The sequence below is a fragment of the Geotrypetes seraphini genome, chromosome 3 (genome assembly GCF_902459505.1).
Source record: "Geotrypetes seraphini chromosome 3, aGeoSer1.1, whole genome shotgun sequence".
Taxonomy (NCBI): Eukaryota; Metazoa; Chordata; class Amphibia; order Gymnophiona; family Dermophiidae; genus Geotrypetes; species Geotrypetes seraphini.
Window position 1 is genome coordinate 47952586 of NC_047086.1, and position 21079 is coordinate 47973664.

The following is a 21079-nucleotide window of genomic DNA, read 5'->3' on the forward strand; positions in this document are numbered from 1 at the left end:
TGGTGGACTCTGGGATGGTGGGGAAGGAGGGAGAGATGCCGGATGAAAGGGTATTTAAGAAAAGGTGGATCTGTGGAGGGAGATGAAAAAAAGGAAAGATACCAGACTTCCTGGGAAGGGAAGGGAAATGGAAAGGGAGGACAGAGTTTGCAGATGGATGGTTAGCATGCAGAAAGAAGGAGACCCTGGCAAGCAAGTTATCAGAAGAAAACCAGAGCCTTGGACCAACAAGATTTGAAATATAACCAGACAACAAAAGGTAGAAAAATTAATTTTATTTTCTGTTTTGTGATTATAACATGTCAGATTTGAAATGTGTATCCTGCCAGAGCTGGTGTGGGCTAGGATTTAACAGAAAGAGGAAAAGTCCTTTTTGTTTCTTTATTTTATTTACACCACAGCGCCAGTGTGGTTAGGAGAAGCCAAAGGGGGTGAAAAAGCTATAAAACCCACCAGGAGTTTTGAAAAAAATCACCCAACTGGGCAGGAAAATCGAATTGAAAAACCAATTCAATAGGGCTGAATCGAATCAAAATTTTTTTTTCCTGTATCTGGCAGCATTAGTTTGCGCTACTGTCTTAGACTTTAGGACCTGGGATTGGGGAGAGATGGCATCCTCAGTACTTTATAATGCAAGTGAAACGAGGATTTGGTCAGACTTTTGAAGGGTCTGCAGAAAAAAAATATTGTATAGGCCGGGGACATGAGACAGCAGGAAATGGGAACTTTTCTTCCTTCTATTTTTGTGAATGGAAAGGCTGAGGATGTCAGAGAGGTCAGTTAAAATATGTGCTTTATAAGAAAATATAATAATGTGTTTTATAAAGTTTATAGCATAGCTGGCCTACCCAGTGAGGTGTTCCTAGTGGTGATGGTGGCAGCGTGTCAATGTGTTGAGAGGAAGAGGTGGTCTGGGAAATTCTGCTGAGCAAACTCCGGGCCCATTTCCACCCCCCAGTTAGTCCACTCCACTCAACTGATTCACACACTGAGTGGGTCTTTGGGTGTTGTTTTGGGATCTCTTCCAGTGGTTTATCTCCTTCTGGTCCAAGGAAGGAAACTTTGTTATCCTTAGCATTGACCTACAGAATATGTTTGTAACAGCGCTGCTTGTGTGGCATTAGGCTATGTAGTGATCGAAAGAAAAAAACAGACCTTTGCACCTTTTTGCACTATATGGTGGGTGTATGAGGAGATTCACATTTCCTGCACAGCTAAGTCCATGTGAAGTTACCTTGTGCTGTATTTGACATCTAGCAAGGTCTCTGTTTGAAAGGAAAGATCTAAACTTAAAAATGAAGTGGCCAGAAGTTATGGTAAAAGCAGATAGTGTAGCTGGTTTTAAGAAAGATTTGGACAAATTCCTGGAGGAAAAGTCCATAATCTGTTATTAAGACATGGGGGAAGTGTCTGCTTGCCCTGGATCGGTAGCATGGAATGTTGCTACTCTTTGGGTTTTGACCAGGTATTAGTGTCCTGGATTGGCTACCATGAGAATGGGCTACTGGGCATGATGGACCATTGGTCTGACCCAGTTAGGCTATTCTTATGTTATGTTCTCATCTGTAGGGGCCTTTGTTTTCACTTCTTATTTTAATGTATTTTTTTTCTGGGAACTTATCAGTGTTTTTTATAATGGGAACAAAAATGGAAGAGAATTAATGTGTGTGGAATGGGGGGTAACTAATTTCTTCAGCTAAATAATTCAATCCACTTCAAACAGACATAGGAGAACTTGTGCACCATTCACACACCCTCCAACCAAAAACGTCAAAAGAAAAAAACTGTTCGACAACCTCCTAGCCATTCGAGCTGCAACACTCGACCCCCAACTCTACAACCAATTGACATCGACCACAGACTGCAAAACCTTCAAAAAGAAATAAAAACCCTTCTATTCAAAAAACACATAAAACCGAACTAACACAATCAGAACTGTCCCAAGCATCACCTGCAACTACTCCATATGTACTTCTAATGTCATGACAATTTAGACATAATTTATGTTATGTTATGTTTGGAATAATGGTTACATATATGAGGTTCAATAAAAGAAAATTTTCACTGCCTGTTTCTATTCTGACCATTTATTCCATTTCATGGTTATTGCAAAAAAAAAAAAAAAAAATTTTTTACATGGGGGGGGGGGGGGTCAAAAAATGATGGGCCCCGGGTGCCACATACCCTAGGTACGCCACTGTGTCATATTCATTTGGGGCCCAAAAAAGGCACTAGGTCTTATTTTCAGGGTATGCACATGATCATCTCTTCTTCCTTCTCCTTTACCCCAAGCCTTCCTCTTCCCTTTCTCTCTTCCACATGTGCAGCATCTTTCCTCCCCTCCCTTCCTCCCTCCCGTTCCCCTGTGCAGCAGAAGTTTGCCCAGCTTCTATCCTTCTCTCCCTCTCATCCCTTATGCAGCAGAACTCTTGCCCAGCTTCTATCCATCCTTCCCTCCTTCCTATCCCTCGTGCAGCCTTGCCCAGCTTCTATCCTTCCCTCCCATCCCTTATGCAGCAGAACCTTTGCCCAGCTTCTATACATCCTTCTCTTCCATCCCTTGTGCAGCAGAACCCTTGAGCACCCCTGCCCCCAATGCGCAGCCGAACCCCTGCTGACCCTCCTTCCTGCCCTCCTCGCAGACCGCGAGTGAGCCCTACCTTCAAACGAAGCAGCGTTGGGCCAGCAGCACTCTAAAGAAGTTGCTTGGCCTTGTCCATCAGGGATTTCACTCTGCCGTGTTAGTAATGTGGGATCGAATATGTACATTTCTGTAGCAGAGGTATGTCCATCTAAATAAATATAATTTCATAAAATATACCTTGTTTCTTTTTTTTTTAATTTCTTTATTGATATTTTGAACTTGACAATGTATACAGTTACAAAATCAAAAGAATACTGTATGAAAATACATTATTAACATCAGAATTAATACAAGAAATATTTTAAATCCCTTCGTAACCTACAATAATAATGAAGTATACTTAACTAACAATATTATAAAATATTATGAAATTTATACCTCTAAATAATTAAAACACCCCCCTACCCCAGAACCCCCCCTGGATGTGCATAGGAATCTAACATAAAGAAAAGGAATCATTTTAATTATAATGCGAGAAAATTAGTTAATGGATCCCAAATCCCCTTAAAAGATTTAATAAACCCTAGACTTTCTGCCATAATCTTTTCATATTTATATGTTGCACATACAGTTGCCCACCAAAAACTAAAATTAATCCTATCATGATGTTTCCAATTAGACGTAATCATTTGAACCCCTATTCCTGATAAGATCATAAAAAGACGACTATTATTTTTATTCAAAGTGGGTTTATCCTGAAGAATCGTACCAGAAATTATTGCTTCATGTGTCAAAGGAATAGAGGATTGAAGAATATTATTAATTTGCCCCCATATCGACTTCCAAAAGCCAAGTATCAATGGACAAAAAAACAAAAGATGATCCAAAGTCCCAATATCAATATGACAATGCCAACATCTATTAGATTTAGAACTATCTACTTTATTCAACCGAACTGGAGTCCAAAAAATCCTATGTAATAAAAACAACCATGTTTGTCTCATAGATGCTGACATTGTACACTTTAATCTCCAAGTCCAAATTCGTGGCCAACGAGAAACAGAAATATGCTGTTTTAACTCGATACTCCAAATATCTCTAAGACTATTTTTAGGTTTTTTATTTAAAAATCCAGAAATCAATTTATACCACTGGGCAGCCTGATGTCCTATTAGATCTGTTTGGTAGCAAAGGATTTGCAATCTGAAATAAGTTTTTAAATTTTTCCATTCAGGGAACCCCGTCTGAATAGCCTGCTTCAACTGCAAGCACCTATATTGTTGAGTATTTGAAATTCCAAATGACTGCTGCAGTTGTGAAAACTCAAGCAGATTACCATTAGAAATAAGATCATCTAATGTCCTGATATTTACTTGCATCCAATTCTTCCAAGCAATCCCAGCACCGCCTATTTGAATCTTGGAGTTTAACCATAAGGACTGTAAAGTAGAATTCATTATTGGTACCTCTGTTAATTTATCAATAAATTTAATTGTTTTCCAAGTATCCAATAAAATTATGTTATCCTTAGCATATTTATGAAATCTGATACTTAGAACATGTGGAAGTCTCATAGGGGACACCAATTTCTGTTCCAGAAATAACCAATCAGGTTGATGATCTATAAGCTCAGGGAGGATCCAATACATACCTTGACGCAATATATAGGCTTGATGGTACCTATAAAAGTTTGGAAAATGTACCCCTTCCTCCACAATTGGTTTTTGCAATGATACTAAAGCAATTCTTGGTTTTTTCCCAAGCCAAACAAATTTAGTTAGAATATTATTTAATTTTTTGTAAAAGGACTCTTGAAAATAAATTGGTAACATACTCATTTGGTAACAAACTATAGGTAAAATCATCATCTTTACTGTTTGAACTCTCCCCCATCAAGATATATGCAAAGGATTCCATTGCTCACACAATTCTGTAATCTTTATTAATAAGGATTTTTCATTTACCTTCATTGTTTCTTCCAACGTACTTTTTATCCAAATTCCTAAATATTTTATTCCATCTTTCTTCCAACTAAACTGAAACAAATCAAATAAACCTTTTATACAATGTACATTTAGTGGAAGAATTTCTGATTTATTCCAATTAATTTTATAACCCGAGAATTTTCCAAATTTATTAATCAAATCCAGTAAATGTGGAATGGTAGATTCTGGATTCCTCAAATGAATCAAAATATCATCTGCATAAGCAGAGATTTTATATTCCCAACCTGCATAAGGAATACCTTCTATCTCTCTTGATTGTTGAATAGCTAACAGTAGAGGCTCCAAAACAATATCAAATAAGAAAGGAGATAATGGACATCCCTGTCTAACTCCCCTTGCTAAAGAGAACTTTTCTGAAAAATAATTATTTATATATAATCTAGCAGATGGGGAGCTAGACAGGGATTGAATCATTTGTATAAATCGAGAACCAATACCAAACCAATCCATTGCTTGATACATAAACATCCATTCTACCCGATCAAATGCCTTCTCTGCATCTAAAGATACAGAGAAAGCCGGATCCTTCATATCCTTTGTTAAATGTAAAATATGAAAAGCTAATCTGGTATTATTTGAAGAATGTCTTTGAGCAACAAATCCTGTTTGGTGCAAACCAATAATATAAGGGAGAGCCTTATTCAAACGCAAAGCCAATATTTTAGCTAACAATTTCGCATCAACATTAATCAAAGAAATAGGCCTATAATTTGAGACCAACATGGGAGCTTTGTTTGGCTTAGGCAAAACTATTGTTAAAGCTTCTGCCATAGTACCTGAAATACAACCTTTATTTAGTTGATACTGATATAATTTGAAAAGATGGGGTAACAATATATTTTGAAAAGAACTAAAAAATTCTACTGTATATCCATCATTTCCTGGAGCGGATCCAACTCTAAGGGACTTTAAAGCCTTCTGAATTTCTTTTTGTGTTATAGGTGCTTCAAGATTTTCTTTCATATGATCAGGAACTTTAGGCCCATTAATCAACTTTAAAAATTCAAAACCATCTTTCTCTTTATTAAAATAATGCTCAGAAGAATACAAGCTTTCATAAAATATCAAAAATTGTTGTAAAATATTTTTAGTTTGAGAATGAATTATTCCATTATCATCTGAAATAGCCGTTATATTAGCTTTTCTTTTTTTTGCTTTTAAATAATTAGCTAGTAATCTTCCCGCCTTATTTGAGGTTCCATAATACAAAGCCTTATAGGACACCAATTCCTTTCTAGCCAATTGTGAAGAAATCTCATTATATCTAAATTTTTCTTTTAGCAAAGTTTGATAAACACTTTGTTCCCATTTTTCCTTTAATTTTATTTCCAATTCTCTAATATTTTGTTCTAAAATTATTTAATTGTTTCTTAACATATGATGAGTATGAAATTATGTAACCTCTCATAGTAGCTTTAAAGGCATCCCATAGAATTTCCTGAGAAATTTCTTCTGATTCGTTAAACTGAAAAAATTCACTTAGTTTAAACTTAAATTTTTCTATAAAATTGGAATCAGCTAGCAATGCATTATTAAACCTCCAAACAGGTCTATTATTTACTTGTTCATCTAGTTCAAAATCAATCCAAATACCCCCGTGATCTGATAAAATAATTGAATCTATATTCGCCTTCTTAACCTTCTGTATTAAATTATCTGAAACAAAAATATAATCAATTCTAGAAAATGATTTATGAACATGGGAATAAAATGAAAATTCCTGATCATTGAAATGAAGAATCCTCCAAATATCCTTTAAACCACAATAATTTATCAAATTGTCTAATCCTAAAGTTTTTAAAACTTTACTAGGCTTTTTATCCAAAATAGGGTCCATCACTGCATTAAAGTCCCCTGCCAAAATTAAATTGGAGGAAGATGATGGTAAAATTATTTTTTGAAGGTTTATAAAAAAACTCAGATTGATTCAAATTAGGTGCATAGATATTAAACAGTATCAAGGTATTTTTCCCTGAGCTCATTTTTGCTTGGATCCATCTTCCAAAAGGATCCATAGATAACATAGTAAAAGTAGCCATACATTTTTTATGTATCAAGATAGCAACACCTGCTTTTTTGCCTACAGCAGGGGCAAAAAAACACTGTTTAACCCAACCCCCTTCCAACTTACTTGATTCTAGCGCAGATAAATGAGTTTCTTGCAGGAAATAAATATCTGCCCCCTGTCGTTTAAGAAAAGATAAGGTTTTCTTTTTCTTCATAGGGTGATTTAGTCCATTAACGTTCAAAGAATACATTTTAAAATGCATTTATATTTAAATTTATTTTAAGGAACCAAAATAAATGAACTAAGAAGATTTTAATTCTTATATATAAATTATCCCAAATACACATCCAATTACCCTCCCTTAAAACCCCTATACACCCTCCCACACCCTTCCCCATTGCAATAATAAGTGAATGACAGCACACATAAAGACCAGAAAATTGAAAGAAATCCCCACCCAGCAAACTATCAACTCATACTATAATAAAATCTTTAAAATAATAAATTATGTTAAAATTATTACTTAAAATTACCATAAAATGAAATCTCAAAAATAATAGATTAAGTTATATAATTAATACCATTTTAAATTAGGGACACTAATACTTATTATATAAAATTACCAACTTATCCAAATAAAACAAAAAATTTACAAAAATTAATAAATACCAAATATAAAAACTAAATGATTAAATAACTTAATGATTAATCAAATAATAAAAAATTCCAATATGAAATATTAAAATTAATGTATTAAATTATGTAATTTATATCATCTTATATTAGAAACAATAAGAATTAATGAAGACTAAGTGATTAAATAAATTAATGATTACTATATATCCAATATATAAATAAAAATTAAAATAATAAAAATTCCATAGAAAGAATCCAACCCTAAACTACATAAATTGAATTTTAAAAACTCCTATCTAATCATACCCTAATTAAAAAATTATACCATTAAAAAAATTTTATAATAAATAAATATCAAAATCATTAAACATAAAATAATATAATATAATATAATATCAAAATCAAAATATATAATAAAATATATAATAATATATAATATAATAGTATATAACATCATATAATATAAGATAATATCTAAATCATCAAACAAAAAAGAATATAATATATATATATACTTATTACTTATCACAGTAAAAAGGCTACATAAAAATTGATGATTAGAATAAGAATTCCAGGGCAAGCTTATCATATCCATATTAAGTTTCATAAGAAGATAAAAACCATAAAACCAATCCAAAGTCAATTTATTTTCACAGCAAAGTCATGTTATATCCACAGCAAATTCAGACTGTATTATATCCACAAGAAAGTCAACAGAGAATATACTCATTCTTCAGGACTCTTCCTCTTATGAATAATCATAGTAATAGAAACATCTGATTCAGAGATGGTACTTGCCTCAAATATAGTTTGACAGCCATACTTGAAAGTTAAATGATGTAATGACAAATGACATTCAGAAATTACATGTTAGAAGTTGAATCATTCCTGCTAGAAACTAGTTTGGATTTAACTGAATAGGATTCAAGAAATTAAGGAGCATTTAGCATCAATTCAATATCAGTTTTTGTTTAAATCTTATTCATCTTCCTACTCCATATGATTTTCATAACCCTCAATATATTGTTGAAGTTTAACAGGATCATCATACTTTATAGTATGATTATCATGAGTTACCCTCATAAAAGCAGGATAAAAGAGACCGTATCTTGCCCCTAATTGCTGTAATTGCGGTCTCAATAATAAAAACTGTCTTCTTTTTTCCGCTGTTTTTGGGGCAAAATCAGGTACAAACATAAGAGCAGAATTTTTATATTCAATTTTCTTTTTTTCTTTTGCAAGCCGCAAAATTTCTAAAGCATGCTGAAATCTGAGGAGTTTGAATATAATAGGACGTGGTCTAGGCTGCCCGTTTAACTGCCTCACAGGAATTCTGTGTGCTCGTTCAATTTCGAACGAAAACTTCGTTGAAATTGAAAATAAATTTGGTAGCAAGTTTTCTAAAAAGGTGACACAGTCTTTTCCTTCCGATCCTAACGTTACATCTACGAGAGTAATTCTCATAAGCTTCCATACGTTTTTGCAGGTCCTTAATCTCAGCGTGATCTTTTTTACATTGCCTCTGATCCACTTCCGTTTTCTCGACCCGGGACTCTAACTGATCCACCCTTCGATTAGAAGTCTCCAACTGCTTATTAATATTAGAGATTTCCTCTCTCATAGCAGCCATGTTTTCTGCATTGTCTTTTAACATTGATCTAATAACCCGAAGTTCCTCTAAAATATCGATGGATACAGAATCTGCAGACTCTTTCGGTAAGGGAACTTGAGCAGCTATTACCGATTCAGGCTTCAATCTCTTTGCTTTAACTCCCATAGAAAAGGAGTTTTCTAGCTTCGATTGCTTTAATGAAGCCATTTCAGCACTTTCCTGTATAATTTTTTTAAAATAAATTACTTAAAAATTAAAAAATAACTGCTGAGTTTGAGGAGCTCTTCAATCAGCCAGCCATTCTATTGCGCCGACATTCCAGAACAATAAGACTCTCAAGTTGGATTACAAAAAAGAAAAAACTGCATAATACAAGTTTCTAATAATTTCACCCAATACATAATTAACTGTACTATCACAGATCAGTATTTATTTAAAATATTTAGATCCCACATTACTAGTCAAGACCTTTCTATACAACGAATAATGCACAATAACACATGAAGCAAACACTGCCAGACTATTATTACATATTGTTGGAGCCCAAATCCATTGATTAATTAAACAAAAAAGCATTTAATAACTTCCTAAACTGTAACAAATTAGATTCAGTTCTCATATAATTGGGCAAAGAGTTCTATAAACAAGACCTAGCAAAAGGGAAGGCTGTAGCCTATGTATCACTGACAACTTTGCATATTATTTATTTATTTTAAAAATTGATATACCGTTTAAAACTACGCAGTTTACATAATTTACATACACAGTATTAAAATCAAGACAAAATAAAAGCAAATACATAATAAAATACACATGTAATAAAATGACATATAGAGGGGCATAATCAAAAGGAACGTCTAAGTACGTTTTCGTCCAAAGTAAAAAATAGCTTAGGACACATTTTCGAAAAATACGTCCAAATTTTTTTTCATTTCGAAAATCGTCTAACTATACGTCCTGCCGATCTGATCGTCCAAGCCGCTAAATCGTCCATCTTTATACTACATTTTCATCCAGCTTTTCGTCCAAGTCAAAAACAGCTAGAACAAGCCCAGTTGGACGTGGGAGGGGTCTGCAAAGTGATGGACTGAACACCCAGACATGGCACCTAAATAGTGGGGTACCTTACAGGACACTGCGGTGAACTTCACAAAAAGGGTGCCATGTCATCATCTCACTACAGCTCCCTTATAGCTCATGGTGAGCCCCCAAACTACCTCCAGAATCCCCTAAACCCACTTACCTACAACCCCAATAGCCACTTATATGCCAGTACAAAAAGGTTTTGGAGTGTTTAGGGGAGTGCATATGTTTCAATATCAATGCAATATCCTCTCCATGGGTCCCTAACCCACCCCCAGGACAGCTTAAGATGCCTCTGTGCAGCATGCCAGGCTACCAGGTGATGATGTTCTGGAGGTACAATTTTCAAGTTGTGATTAATATTTTTAAGGGGGTGGGGGGTCTGTATCATGTGTTTGCAGTGCTTATCTGGTCACTTTAGGTGGGCTTTTGTGACTTAGACCATGTTTTAAATAGTCTAAGTCACAACGTCCAAGTTCTGTCGATCCTGTGCTGTATAACTTTTGGTTATACATGCAGTACGAGTAAGTCTAAGTCGGCCCAAGTCCCGCCCAACTCCCACCCTCGACACTCCTCCTGAAACACCTGGTTAGCTATGGTCGTTCATCGGCACTATGAAGGCCTAGGTCGTTTAGAAATATGTCCAAAACCCGTTTTTATTATCGGCACTTGGACGTATTTTGACAATGTTCGTCCAAGTGCTGATTTAGGCTGGTTTTGGGATGTTTTTCTCTTTCGATTATGAGCCACACAACCTTCAGGAAAATGTGGATACCATAATGTGGATAGTAGAGATCACAGATAATTCATCAATTTTAGCTGAAGTAACTAAAAGAAGACATCTACGAATATAGCTGCGTCTTTAATAATTTTCTGAACCTACCCTTTTCACAGCAATTGCGTATCTGACCCACCAGGGAGTTCCATAAGTTAACTCCTGCACAACAAAAAGTACTTTTACCAGTCTCAATGAGTCTAGGATTCATGGACGTCTTCAGTACAGAGCACAAAGATCTTTTTGGTGTATAGCTAAGAATATTACTTTTAAGTAATTCTGGGAATGAGTTACTAGAAAATTTGGATTAGCAGAACATAAAGCCCAGCCCAGAAGAATGTAAGCCAAGAGGTTCCTAAAGTAACTGAGACTAGAGTTCCAAAGAGCCTTTAATACCACAAACTAAGGGCCCCTTTTATCAAGCTGCGCTAGAGGTTTTTGAAGCGAGCCATTGCGGTATATGCTCCAACGCTCATACAATTCCTATGAGCGTCGGAGCACGTACCTTGCCAGCCCACACTAAAAACCTCTAGTGCAGCTTGATAAAAATGGGTGGGGTTGAGGGGCGGGTAAAATTTCAATTTTACTCTTTGCAAGATAGGTAGCCAGTGCAAATATTCAAGAAACCTAGCCAGCAGGCAAACCCAGATAAAGCATTAATTACTGTAAAACTCATTACAAATATGTAGTTTCAGCTGTCTGACCAGATGCAAATTATAAAATGCCAAAGCAATATTCCCTTTCCCTCAACGATCACCTGAATTCCCTGGCAAAATCTTGTTTTTTCAACCTCCACATGCTGAGGAAAGTTAGATCCTATTTTCACCAAAAGCATTTCACCGTCCTTGTACAATCCATCATCCTATCCAAACTCGATTATTGTAACGCCATCTACTTAGGCCTAACGAAAAAAAGTCTTCACAGACTCCAGCTTATCCAGAACACTGCGGCTAAGCTGATTTTTGCTAAACACAAATATGACCACGTCTCCCCTCTACTTACTACAATCTTCACTGGCTCACAGTACTTTCCAGAATTCATTTCAAATGCTCCTGCCTGGCTTTCAAGATCATTCACGGCATCCTTCCGCCCCTAATCCCTCTATCCTTCCTCGCCCCGACACCAACTACCACCAGATCTGCCCACAGACATAAACTATCCTTCCCCTTACACGGCATCATCCACGCAGGTAAACTGTGTAGATCCCTCCTCTCCAAAATCACCGGCCTCTGGAACGACCTCACTGTCCCGCTGCGGAACCTGGACTTCCTCCAACTATTCCGAAAACAACTGAAAACCTGGCTTTTCTCTAGCATATAATAATCTCTTCTCCTGATTACATCCCCTCTTTTTATGCTTTGTAAACTCTTTCTCTTCTCTCTTCCCATATTTTTTAAACTCTGTAAACCGTGTCGAGCTCCACTTCAGTGGAGAAGATGCGATATATAAACCTAAGGCTTAGTTTAGTTTAGTTTAGTTATTAAACTGTCTAAAATAGCCCTCCAACCCTATATCACAATTAAACCACTGGAAAATACTATGTTTGCTTCAAGATCTTGGCAGTTTTAAGAAGAAATTGAAGGCTTTTTTGTTTGCTCAGACACATTGTAGGGTTTGATTGTTATAATAGCTGAGGTATAAAGAATACATATATGCACTTTGTTCTTTGTATGTATGTGAAGCAGATTAATTTTATGTATGTCTTTTGTTACCTGCCTATTTAACAGGCGGGAGGAATATAAACTTTAGAAATAAGAACATAAGAATTGCCGCTTCTGGGTCATACCAGTGGTCCATCGTGTCCAGTAGTCCGCTCACGCGGTGGTCCTTTGGTCAAAGACCAGCACCCTAACTGAGACTAGCCCTACTAGCGTACGTCCTTGTTCAGCAAGAACTTGTCTAACTTTGTCTTGAATCCCTGGAGGGTGTTTTCCCCTATGACAGACTCCGGAAGAGCATTCCAGTGTTCCACTACTCTCTGGGTGAAGAAGAACTTCCTTGCATTTGTACAGAATCTATCCCCTTTCAACTTTAGAGAGTGCCCTCTCGTTCTCCCTACCTTGGAGCGTGTGAACAACCTGTCCTTATCTACTAAGTCTATTCCCTGAGTGGGGGAATCCAAGGCAGGCCAGGGGAGAGTTGAAAATTGTGTTATTTTGGTGTTTAAGGAACCCATTTCAAATATCAGAAGTCACTTTTCTGAAATCCTAGTAAAAACATTTCACCATCGTGGTTTGCCTTTGCAAAATAACTGCAACAAAGCTGAGCTTCATGTTTTCTTTTTTTTCTAGGTGGGAATGAGGTCACGAAACCAAGGTGGAGAGAGCTCATCAGGTGGGCGTTTCTCCAGCACCAAGTCATCTACCATTTGCAGCGTGGAGGATGAAAACCCTCAAGAAGATGCCAGGAGAGACATCAAATCTCAGCGAGGGAAAGAGGTAGAAACCATGGTGTCGGGAACTGCCAAAAAACACTCAAGATCGCTTGCGGTTGCCAAGCACAACAATAAGAAACCCATTGAGCTATCGAAAGAGGATCTGATTCGACTGCTCAGTATAATGGAAGGAGAATTGCAGGTAAGGCGCAGATCCTATCTCCATTCTCTCTGCTGTATTTCTTGACTCTAGATCTTGCCTCTTCAGTTAAGTCACACTATAAAATAATTTAATAAGTTGACTGTCTCCGATAGGGGGTTCTCAACACAGTCCTCAAGACACACCAACTGTTCAGGTACTCAGGATATCCACAATGAATATGTAGAGATAGATCTACACAAAATAGAAGTAGTGCATGCAAATTTACTTTATGCGTCTATCTTTTAGTTTTGAAAATGACCTATGTAGATGTTTTGGTCCTTAGGATGTCTATCTTTTTTGGCTATTTTCAGTCATAAAAACGTACACATAAAAAACACACACAAGCAAGTTTTGCAGTCATACCCAACTACCTTGTTTGATCATGGAAGGGGAACTCTGATCAGGTGAGCCAGTTTTGGGGAGTCCTGCCAGCTCAGCTGATCAGAGTTCCCCTTCCATGATCAAACAAGGTAGTTGGGTATGACTGCAAAACTTGATAAGAACATAAGAATAACCTTACTGAGTCAGACCAATGGTCCATCAAGCCCAGTAGCCCGTTCTCACGGTGGCCAATCCAGGTCACTAGTACCTGGCCAAAACCCAAGGTGTAGCAATATTCCATGCTACCGATACAGGGCAAGCAGTGGCTTCCCCATGCCTTTCTCAATAACAGACTATGGACTTTTCCTCCAGGAACTTGGCCAAACAGGGCAAGCAGTGGCTTCCCCCATGCCTTTCTCAATAACAGACTATGGACTTTTGTTCCAGGAAATTGTCCAAACCTTTCTTAAAACCAGCTACGCTACCCGCCTAGGTTTGGGTTTAGTCATACTCCTAGGTTTCTTACCCCCTTCCGTGGAAGATTTTAAGGTGTTACCATTCAAGGATAGTTGGTATCTTGGACTATTTCCTCCCCATTTATTAATTAGCAGTAATTCTGTTTTCTCTTTGTTGGTTACTAGTCCGTTTGTTTGGAGCCACTCAAAGATTTTTCTCTAGGCTCTAGAGATGACATCCAACTGATCATTCCACTAAAGAAACAAAATGTTTAGTTTTCACATTTTGTTTCTTTAGTGGAATGATCAGTTGGATGTCATCTCTGTAGATGTAACATTCCTATCCCAGTTTTCTGATGAAGTTCACTAGTAGTTGGAGGGGGATATTGAAAAGCATGGGTGACATAAGAACATAAGAATTGCCGCTGCTGGGTCAGACCAATGGTCTATCATGCCCAGCAGTCCGCTCACGTGGTGGCCCCCAGGTCAAAGACCAGTGCTCTAAATCAGTGTTTTTCAACCTTTTTGTACCTATGGACCTTCAGAAATGGAGGAATTGTTTTGCGGACCAACGGTTGAGGAGTGCTGGTGTGGACTCGGGTGCTGCTACTGGACTGCCAAGGGAGACGGGGGGGGGGGTGACTTTTCCTATTAGGAGGCTTCTCCTCAGTCTACCTGGGGGCTCAGGAGGTCGCATCTCGCGCTTTGTCTTGCTGCTCCAGTTCCGTGCCGCGTGTTGCAGCAGCGGGACTTTCATTCCTTTTGGCTGGGTCTGGGAGCAGGGGGACCTTCCGCTCCTTCTGGGGAGGACCGAGAGGAGAGCGCAGGCCAGGGTGGCGGTGGCTTTCTGTGCATGCCTTCGGGCAGTACGTTTGGTGGACTCGCTGCGTGGTGCCCGCTTCACGCACCTCCAGCTTTTCAGTGGCCTTTGACCCAGAGTTGCCCACCGGCCACTGTACCAGGTTCGTGCGAGCTCCCCATTGGCAGCCTCGGTGCTGCCTTGAGGTGTTGGAGGACGGCTGCACTGGTGTTTTTGCCTTGGTGGTCTGCAAGGCATTTGCAGTGAGCCACCTTTTTAACTCGTTGCTTGTGGGGTACACTGGTCCTTCGCGGACCAGCGGGAGATTTTTGCAGACCAGCACCGTTCCACGGACCGGCGGTTGAAGACCAGTGCTCTAAATCAGTGTTTTTCAACCGCTGTTCCGCGGCACACTAGTGTGCCGCGAGATGTTGCCTGGTGTGCCGCAGGGCCGCCGGGCCCGGAGCTGACAGGGGGCCCGAGGCAGGGGCGCCAGTAGCTCGCCAAGGCAAAGTGAGTCGATCACCCAGGACTCACTTTGTCTTGGCGATCTAATCTAACGAGCCGATAAGTCTTCTTCTCCCCGACGTCATTTCTGCAGTCGGAGAGGAAGTTCGGGCCAGCCAATCGCTGCCTGGCTGGGCGGAACTTCCTCTCCGATTGCAGAATTGACGTCAGGGAGAGCATGCGTCGGCGTCGGCTTTGGGGCCTGTTATCCATTGGTGGGTCCTGTTCCCCAATGACAGCGGCAGTGGCTTGGGGAACGGCAGGGAGAAAGAAAGAAAGAAAGGGGGCAGGCAGGGAAACAGAAGGAAAGAAGAGAAACAGAAAAAAAGAAAGAAAGAAAGAAAGAAAGGTCAGGGAGAGAGGAAGAAAAAGTTGGGGGAGGGAATGAGGTGTGGAGGAGAGAAAGCATACAGGCTGATAGAAGGGAAGAAAGATTGGATGCACAGTCAGAAGAAGAAAGTGCAACCAGAAATCACCAGACAAGGTAGGAAAAATAATTTTATTTTAAATTTAGCAAAGTGGAGGCAGTATTACCACAGTTTTCCAAGGAATTTGCCCAAATAACTTAATAGTTAACTGGGTAAATTCCCAGAGATGAAAACTTCCCTTCACTTACTATGCACAGTTCTGAATTTATATCTGCTGTCTATATTTTACAATATGGTCACCTTTTACTAAACCGCAATAGTGGTTTTTAGCGCAGGGAGCCTACGAGTGTCAAGAGCAGCGCTGGGCATTCAGCGCAGCTCCCTGCGCTAAAAACTGCTATTGTGGTTTAATAAAAAGGATGGAGGGTATATTTGTCTATTTTTGTATGCTATAAAAACCAAATACAGAGAGAGACTGAGAGCTGTTGACGAAGAGCTACGTGTGTGTCTTTCTTCGATTCCAGCCAGAATATCAGCTTTGTGTTCAGCCAAACAGGCCCAGGTTTCGCACTGAATAAAGTATTTTATAATTTTTATTTCGTAATAAAGTAATTATAAAATACTTTCTTTGTGTTTATTTGATTCCTATTCAAGAGAATTACTTTATATATAGTCAATATAGGCAGAGAGTTAAATTTTTTAACATTTTCTAATGGTGGTGTGCCTCGTGATTTTTTTCATGAAACAAGTGTGCCTTTGCCCAAAAAAGGTTGAAAAACACTGCTCTAAATGATCCCTGTGGTACTCCTATGTCTGTTTCTTTCCAGTTGCTAGGAATCCCTTGCCATTCTACCCTTGTTAGTATATTTGTTAGAAAGGATTCAATCCATGCCATGACATTTCCTTTGAGGCCCAAGGTCATGCATCTTGATTTTAGCAGTGTGTGTCAGATTAGGTCAAAGGCTGCTGAGAGATCCAGGAACCCTAGCAGCATGTCTTCTCCTTTTGAATGGTATTTCAGGACCGAATCCTGTAGTGGACCTGGTCAAGCTTTGACATATTTTCAAGGAAATCTGATATTTGTTGGCAGGCTATTTTGTCTATTAGTTTAGATAGCCACGGTTGATTGGCTACTGGTCTGTAGTTGGAGAGATCTTCATGGTCTCTTACTTTATTTTTTAGAACAGGTTTAGTGACTGAGCGTTTCCATTTAAGTGGAATTTGTCCCGATTGTAGTGATTTGTTAATGATGTCCATAAGGTAGGAGAGTCCTGGGCCTTCGCGTTCTCTCATCGGGTGTATTGGGCATGTGTCAAGGGATGGTAGGCCCAGTTCTACCCTTCTGAGTAGTTTCTTCACCTGAATCTCTGTGATGGGTTCAAAATCTTCCATTATGTCTTTTGTTACACTAGTATGTTGTCCATTAGTATGTTGTTATGTAGGCTGTTGTCTTTCTGAAACTTCCTTATTTTTTCTGTGAAGAAGTTGCTAAATTCTTCACGGGTTAGGGAGCTAGGGTTAGGGAGCTAGGGTTTGTTATTTCTTTCTGGGGGTTTTCCCCAATAATCCATATACGTACTACCTGGTATAAGTTTTTTGTGGCATTTCCGATTTTGAGAATGTTTTCTGAGAGGAAATCTTCTTCATCTTCGTCTGATCTCCATTTTCTTTTTGAGTTTTCTTTTCTCTCTTTTTTTAGTTTCATGATTTCTTCTGAGGGGGTGAACCCATCCTTTCTTTTGTTTGGTTTTCGTAGTTTTAATGGGATTACTTCCTCTAGGCTATGGCCTAGTGCCTCATCCCCATGTCTCACCTATTCTATGAGGTCTGTGATCTCAGTTATTTTGGTTTCCTTGAGGTGTGTCTCCAGTCTGGTTTTGAATTTGGTGCTGTCTATGAATCCTCTTCCCATTCTTGGTCTTGTTTAGCACAGGCTCCATTTTATGTAAAATGATCCATTGGGGTAGTGGGGGTAGGAGGTGCCCCTGCTCCTTCCCCACCCCCACCACACATTAACTCTTCGGTGGTGCAAGCAACATTTCCAGCCTGCTGCCTGTGATGGCCTTGGCTCTCTCCTTTTGATGTTATTTCCTGGTCCCACAACCAGGAAGTAATTTCAGAGGGAGAGCTGAGGCCGGCGTAAGCAGCAGGTTGGAGATGCTGCTTGTGCTGGTGAAGAATTAGTGACACCTGGATCACAGGAGTAAGCCAATTATGTATGTTAACAAGCTTATTTCGTGCCTGACTAGATGAAAAGGACCAATATTACAGTTTGGATTTCTCTTGAAATTGATGGGATCTGGCCTTCAAGTGCTGCAAACAAGCCTTTTTCTTGACATAATTAAAACACATTAATTGAGGGGGGCTTTCAAATTTTTAGATAATGTACTCAAAGGACTCCTTTTACAAAGGTGCGCTAGCGTTTTTAACGCACACACCAGATTAGCGCACGCTAGCCAAAAATCTACCGCCTACTCAAAAGGAGGCGGTAGCAGCTAGCGCACGCTATTCCGCGCATTAAGGCTCTAGCGCAGCTTTATAAAAGGAGCCCAAAGTTTCAGCTCATGTATCCCTTTATATATATATATATATTTGTTTTTTAGCAAAACAGCAATAAAAATATTCCTAAATAATTATAAAGTAAATTTTGAACTGGCAGTTCCTGCAGTCTGCCTTGTAAATCATTTTCCTATTCCCCCCCCCCAATATCCTTTTGATATCTCTCCTCATTTCTGATCTCTTCCACCCTTTCTATCTCTTTTAATTTAATTTAATTCTTATATACCGCTAATAACCGTGAGGTTTCTAAGCGGTTTACAAAAATGATGCATTAAAAGATACAATAAATAAAAATAAATAAGATAGGTACTTGGAAATTCCCTAACTGTCCCAAAGGCTCACAATCTAACTAAAGTACCTGAAGAAACAATTTATGAACAATTTATCTTTTGTTAGATGTATCTCCCTTTTCTTTTGTGGCCCCTATTTACTAACGCTTAACATGCACTAACACAGTGTTATTGCATATGCACTGCTGCAAAGACCATGCTGCACATATTCCCAATCCCTGCAATCTTTTTGAATACCCCAAGAACTAGCCTATCCTCTGTACTAGTCAGCCAAGACCTCGATCTATTGCATACAGATATCTTTGTGAATCTCCTGAAATTCAGATCTGTTCATAAGCCTTAAGACCTGCAGGTTCAGACTCCTGAAATTTTAGTATCTTCTGTAAGATTAGCATATACTACTGCCAGGAAGTTAGAGCAATCACAGAATGAGGTTATACTGTACTTCCCCCTCCGTAATCACGGGGGTTCGGGGTAGAGCCGGCCTTGCGAATATTAAAAAACCGTGAATAATATTCAGGCCGGTTCTGCCCCTAACCCCCGCTTCCACTGGCTATTTTAAGCCCTGAAAGCCCCCTTAAGCCTTACCCGGTAGTCTAGCGGGTTTTCAGGGCAGGAGCAATCTTCCTATGCTCCTGCCCCGTGCAGATCGCTCACAGGAAATGGCTGCCTTGAGTTCCCGTAGTCTCTCGAGCCATTTCCTGTGAGCGATCTGCACGGGGCAGGAGCGTGGGAAGATCGCTCCTGCCCTGAAAACTCGCAAGACCACCAGGTAAGGCTTAAGGGGGGGGGCTTACAAAGCTTAAAATAGCCTGAAAAATGAAAATGTATTTTATGATCCAAAATAAGTGAATCTGTAGCTACTTTGAGAATCAAGAATAATGTTGTTACATTGCAATTAATTTTCCCTTTTGGCCTCTTTTTTGTCACATCCATTGTTCCATTTGGCAGATTTCCAAGATTAAATGCCTGGAAAAAATATAGCCTTTCTGTGCGAAAACAATTTCTGTACAGATAACAGTGGGTGTTTTATATCCTTTGACATATTTATCCTTATTCTGCCATCTCAGAATGTGTAATTCTTTAAATACCAGCAAGCCTGTCTGTGGTGGGTTGGTGTAGCAGCCGGGCAAGAATGGAACAAAAGGCAGTGCTGGATTATTCAGTCTTTTCCTTTCACAAGGATATGAGCAAACAAAAGTAAAATTAACTTTTCCAGTAGTTGGAACTGAAAATGTAAGTGCACAAGGCAAACAGGAACACCACGTAGCTTCCAAGAAAATTTTTCCCCCTGTGATATGATACAGACATTTAAATATTTGAAAGGTATTAATATAGGACCCAATCTTTTCCAGAGAAAAAAAATTGGTAAAACTAGAGCACATAATTTGAGGGTGAGGGGTGGAAGACTTAGGAGTAATGTTAGGAAGTTCTTTTTGACAAAGAGGGTGGTGGATGCCTGAAATGCCCTCCCGAGGGAGGTGGTGGAGAGGAAAACGGTGACAGCATTAAAAAAAAAAGTGTGGGACAAACACAGAGGATTGCTAATTAGAATATGAATGCGTTAACTTTCACAGTCTGAATCCCGCAAAGGAGATGGTTTCGGATGGGCTGGAGTAAGCATCAACGGCAACTCCAGTAGTCGGAACCTAAGGACAGTACCAGGTGGACTTCTAAGGTGTGTGGCCCAAAAGAAACAAAGAAAAAAAAGAAGAATTCAATCATGAAATTGTAATGCATGTAGTTACAGGACAGACTGGATGGACCGTTCAGGTCTTTTATCTGCTATCATTTACTACTCTCTATGATCACCTAATCCTGTGCTCAGGGACCCACAGCCTATTGACCTGTAGGGATATCAGCAATGAATATGCACGGGATAGATTTGTATAGATCTGAAAAAAACAAATTGGCTAGGGCAGGGGTCTGTAGACTTTCAAAGAAGTGCCACCTACTCGGGTATTTGACCAACATATTTAGGAGCTGCATCACATAAAAATATTGAATCCTTCCTACAAATATGCATGATCATAAACAAGTTCCAATATCAACTCCAGCCATTTCAACCCCAGCCCTCTCTTCCTTTGACAGCCCACACTCTTTTTTTCCCACCAATTGCAGCTCTCACAGTCACATCATTTGCCTCGCTGTACTGTTGACAGCTACAAAACTCTTCTAAACCTCAGCCATTGCTTTATCGGCCTATTCCCTTCTCCCATAGCCCCAACCCTCTTAAGAACATAAGAACATAAGAATTGCAGCTGCTGGGTCAGACCAGTGGTCCATCGCGCCCAGCAGTCCGCTCACGCCTTGGCCCCCAGGTCAAAGACCTGTGCCCTAACCGAGACCAGCCCTACTTGCGTACGTTCCGGTTCAGCAGGAACTTGTCCAACCTTGTCTTGAATCCCTGGAGTGTGTTTTCCCTTATAACAGACTCTGGAAGAGCATTCCAGTTCTCCATCACTTTCTGGGTGAAGAAGAACTTCCTTACGTTCGTACG

At 39.0% G+C, this 21079-nt stretch overlaps 1 protein-coding gene across 1 annotated transcript in view; it reads left to right on the top strand.

The window, feature by feature from the left end:
- The window catches only part of FILIP1 (filamin A interacting protein 1), a 265510-nt gene that overhangs the window by 145356 nt on the left and 99075 nt on the right, over positions 1 to 21079 (top strand). Inside the window, 1 exon segment of the mRNA XM_033938162.1 lies at positions 12996 to 13280. Coding sequence (XP_033794053.1) covers positions 13002 to 13280 — 279 coding nt within the window. The 5' untranslated portion in view covers positions 12996 to 13001.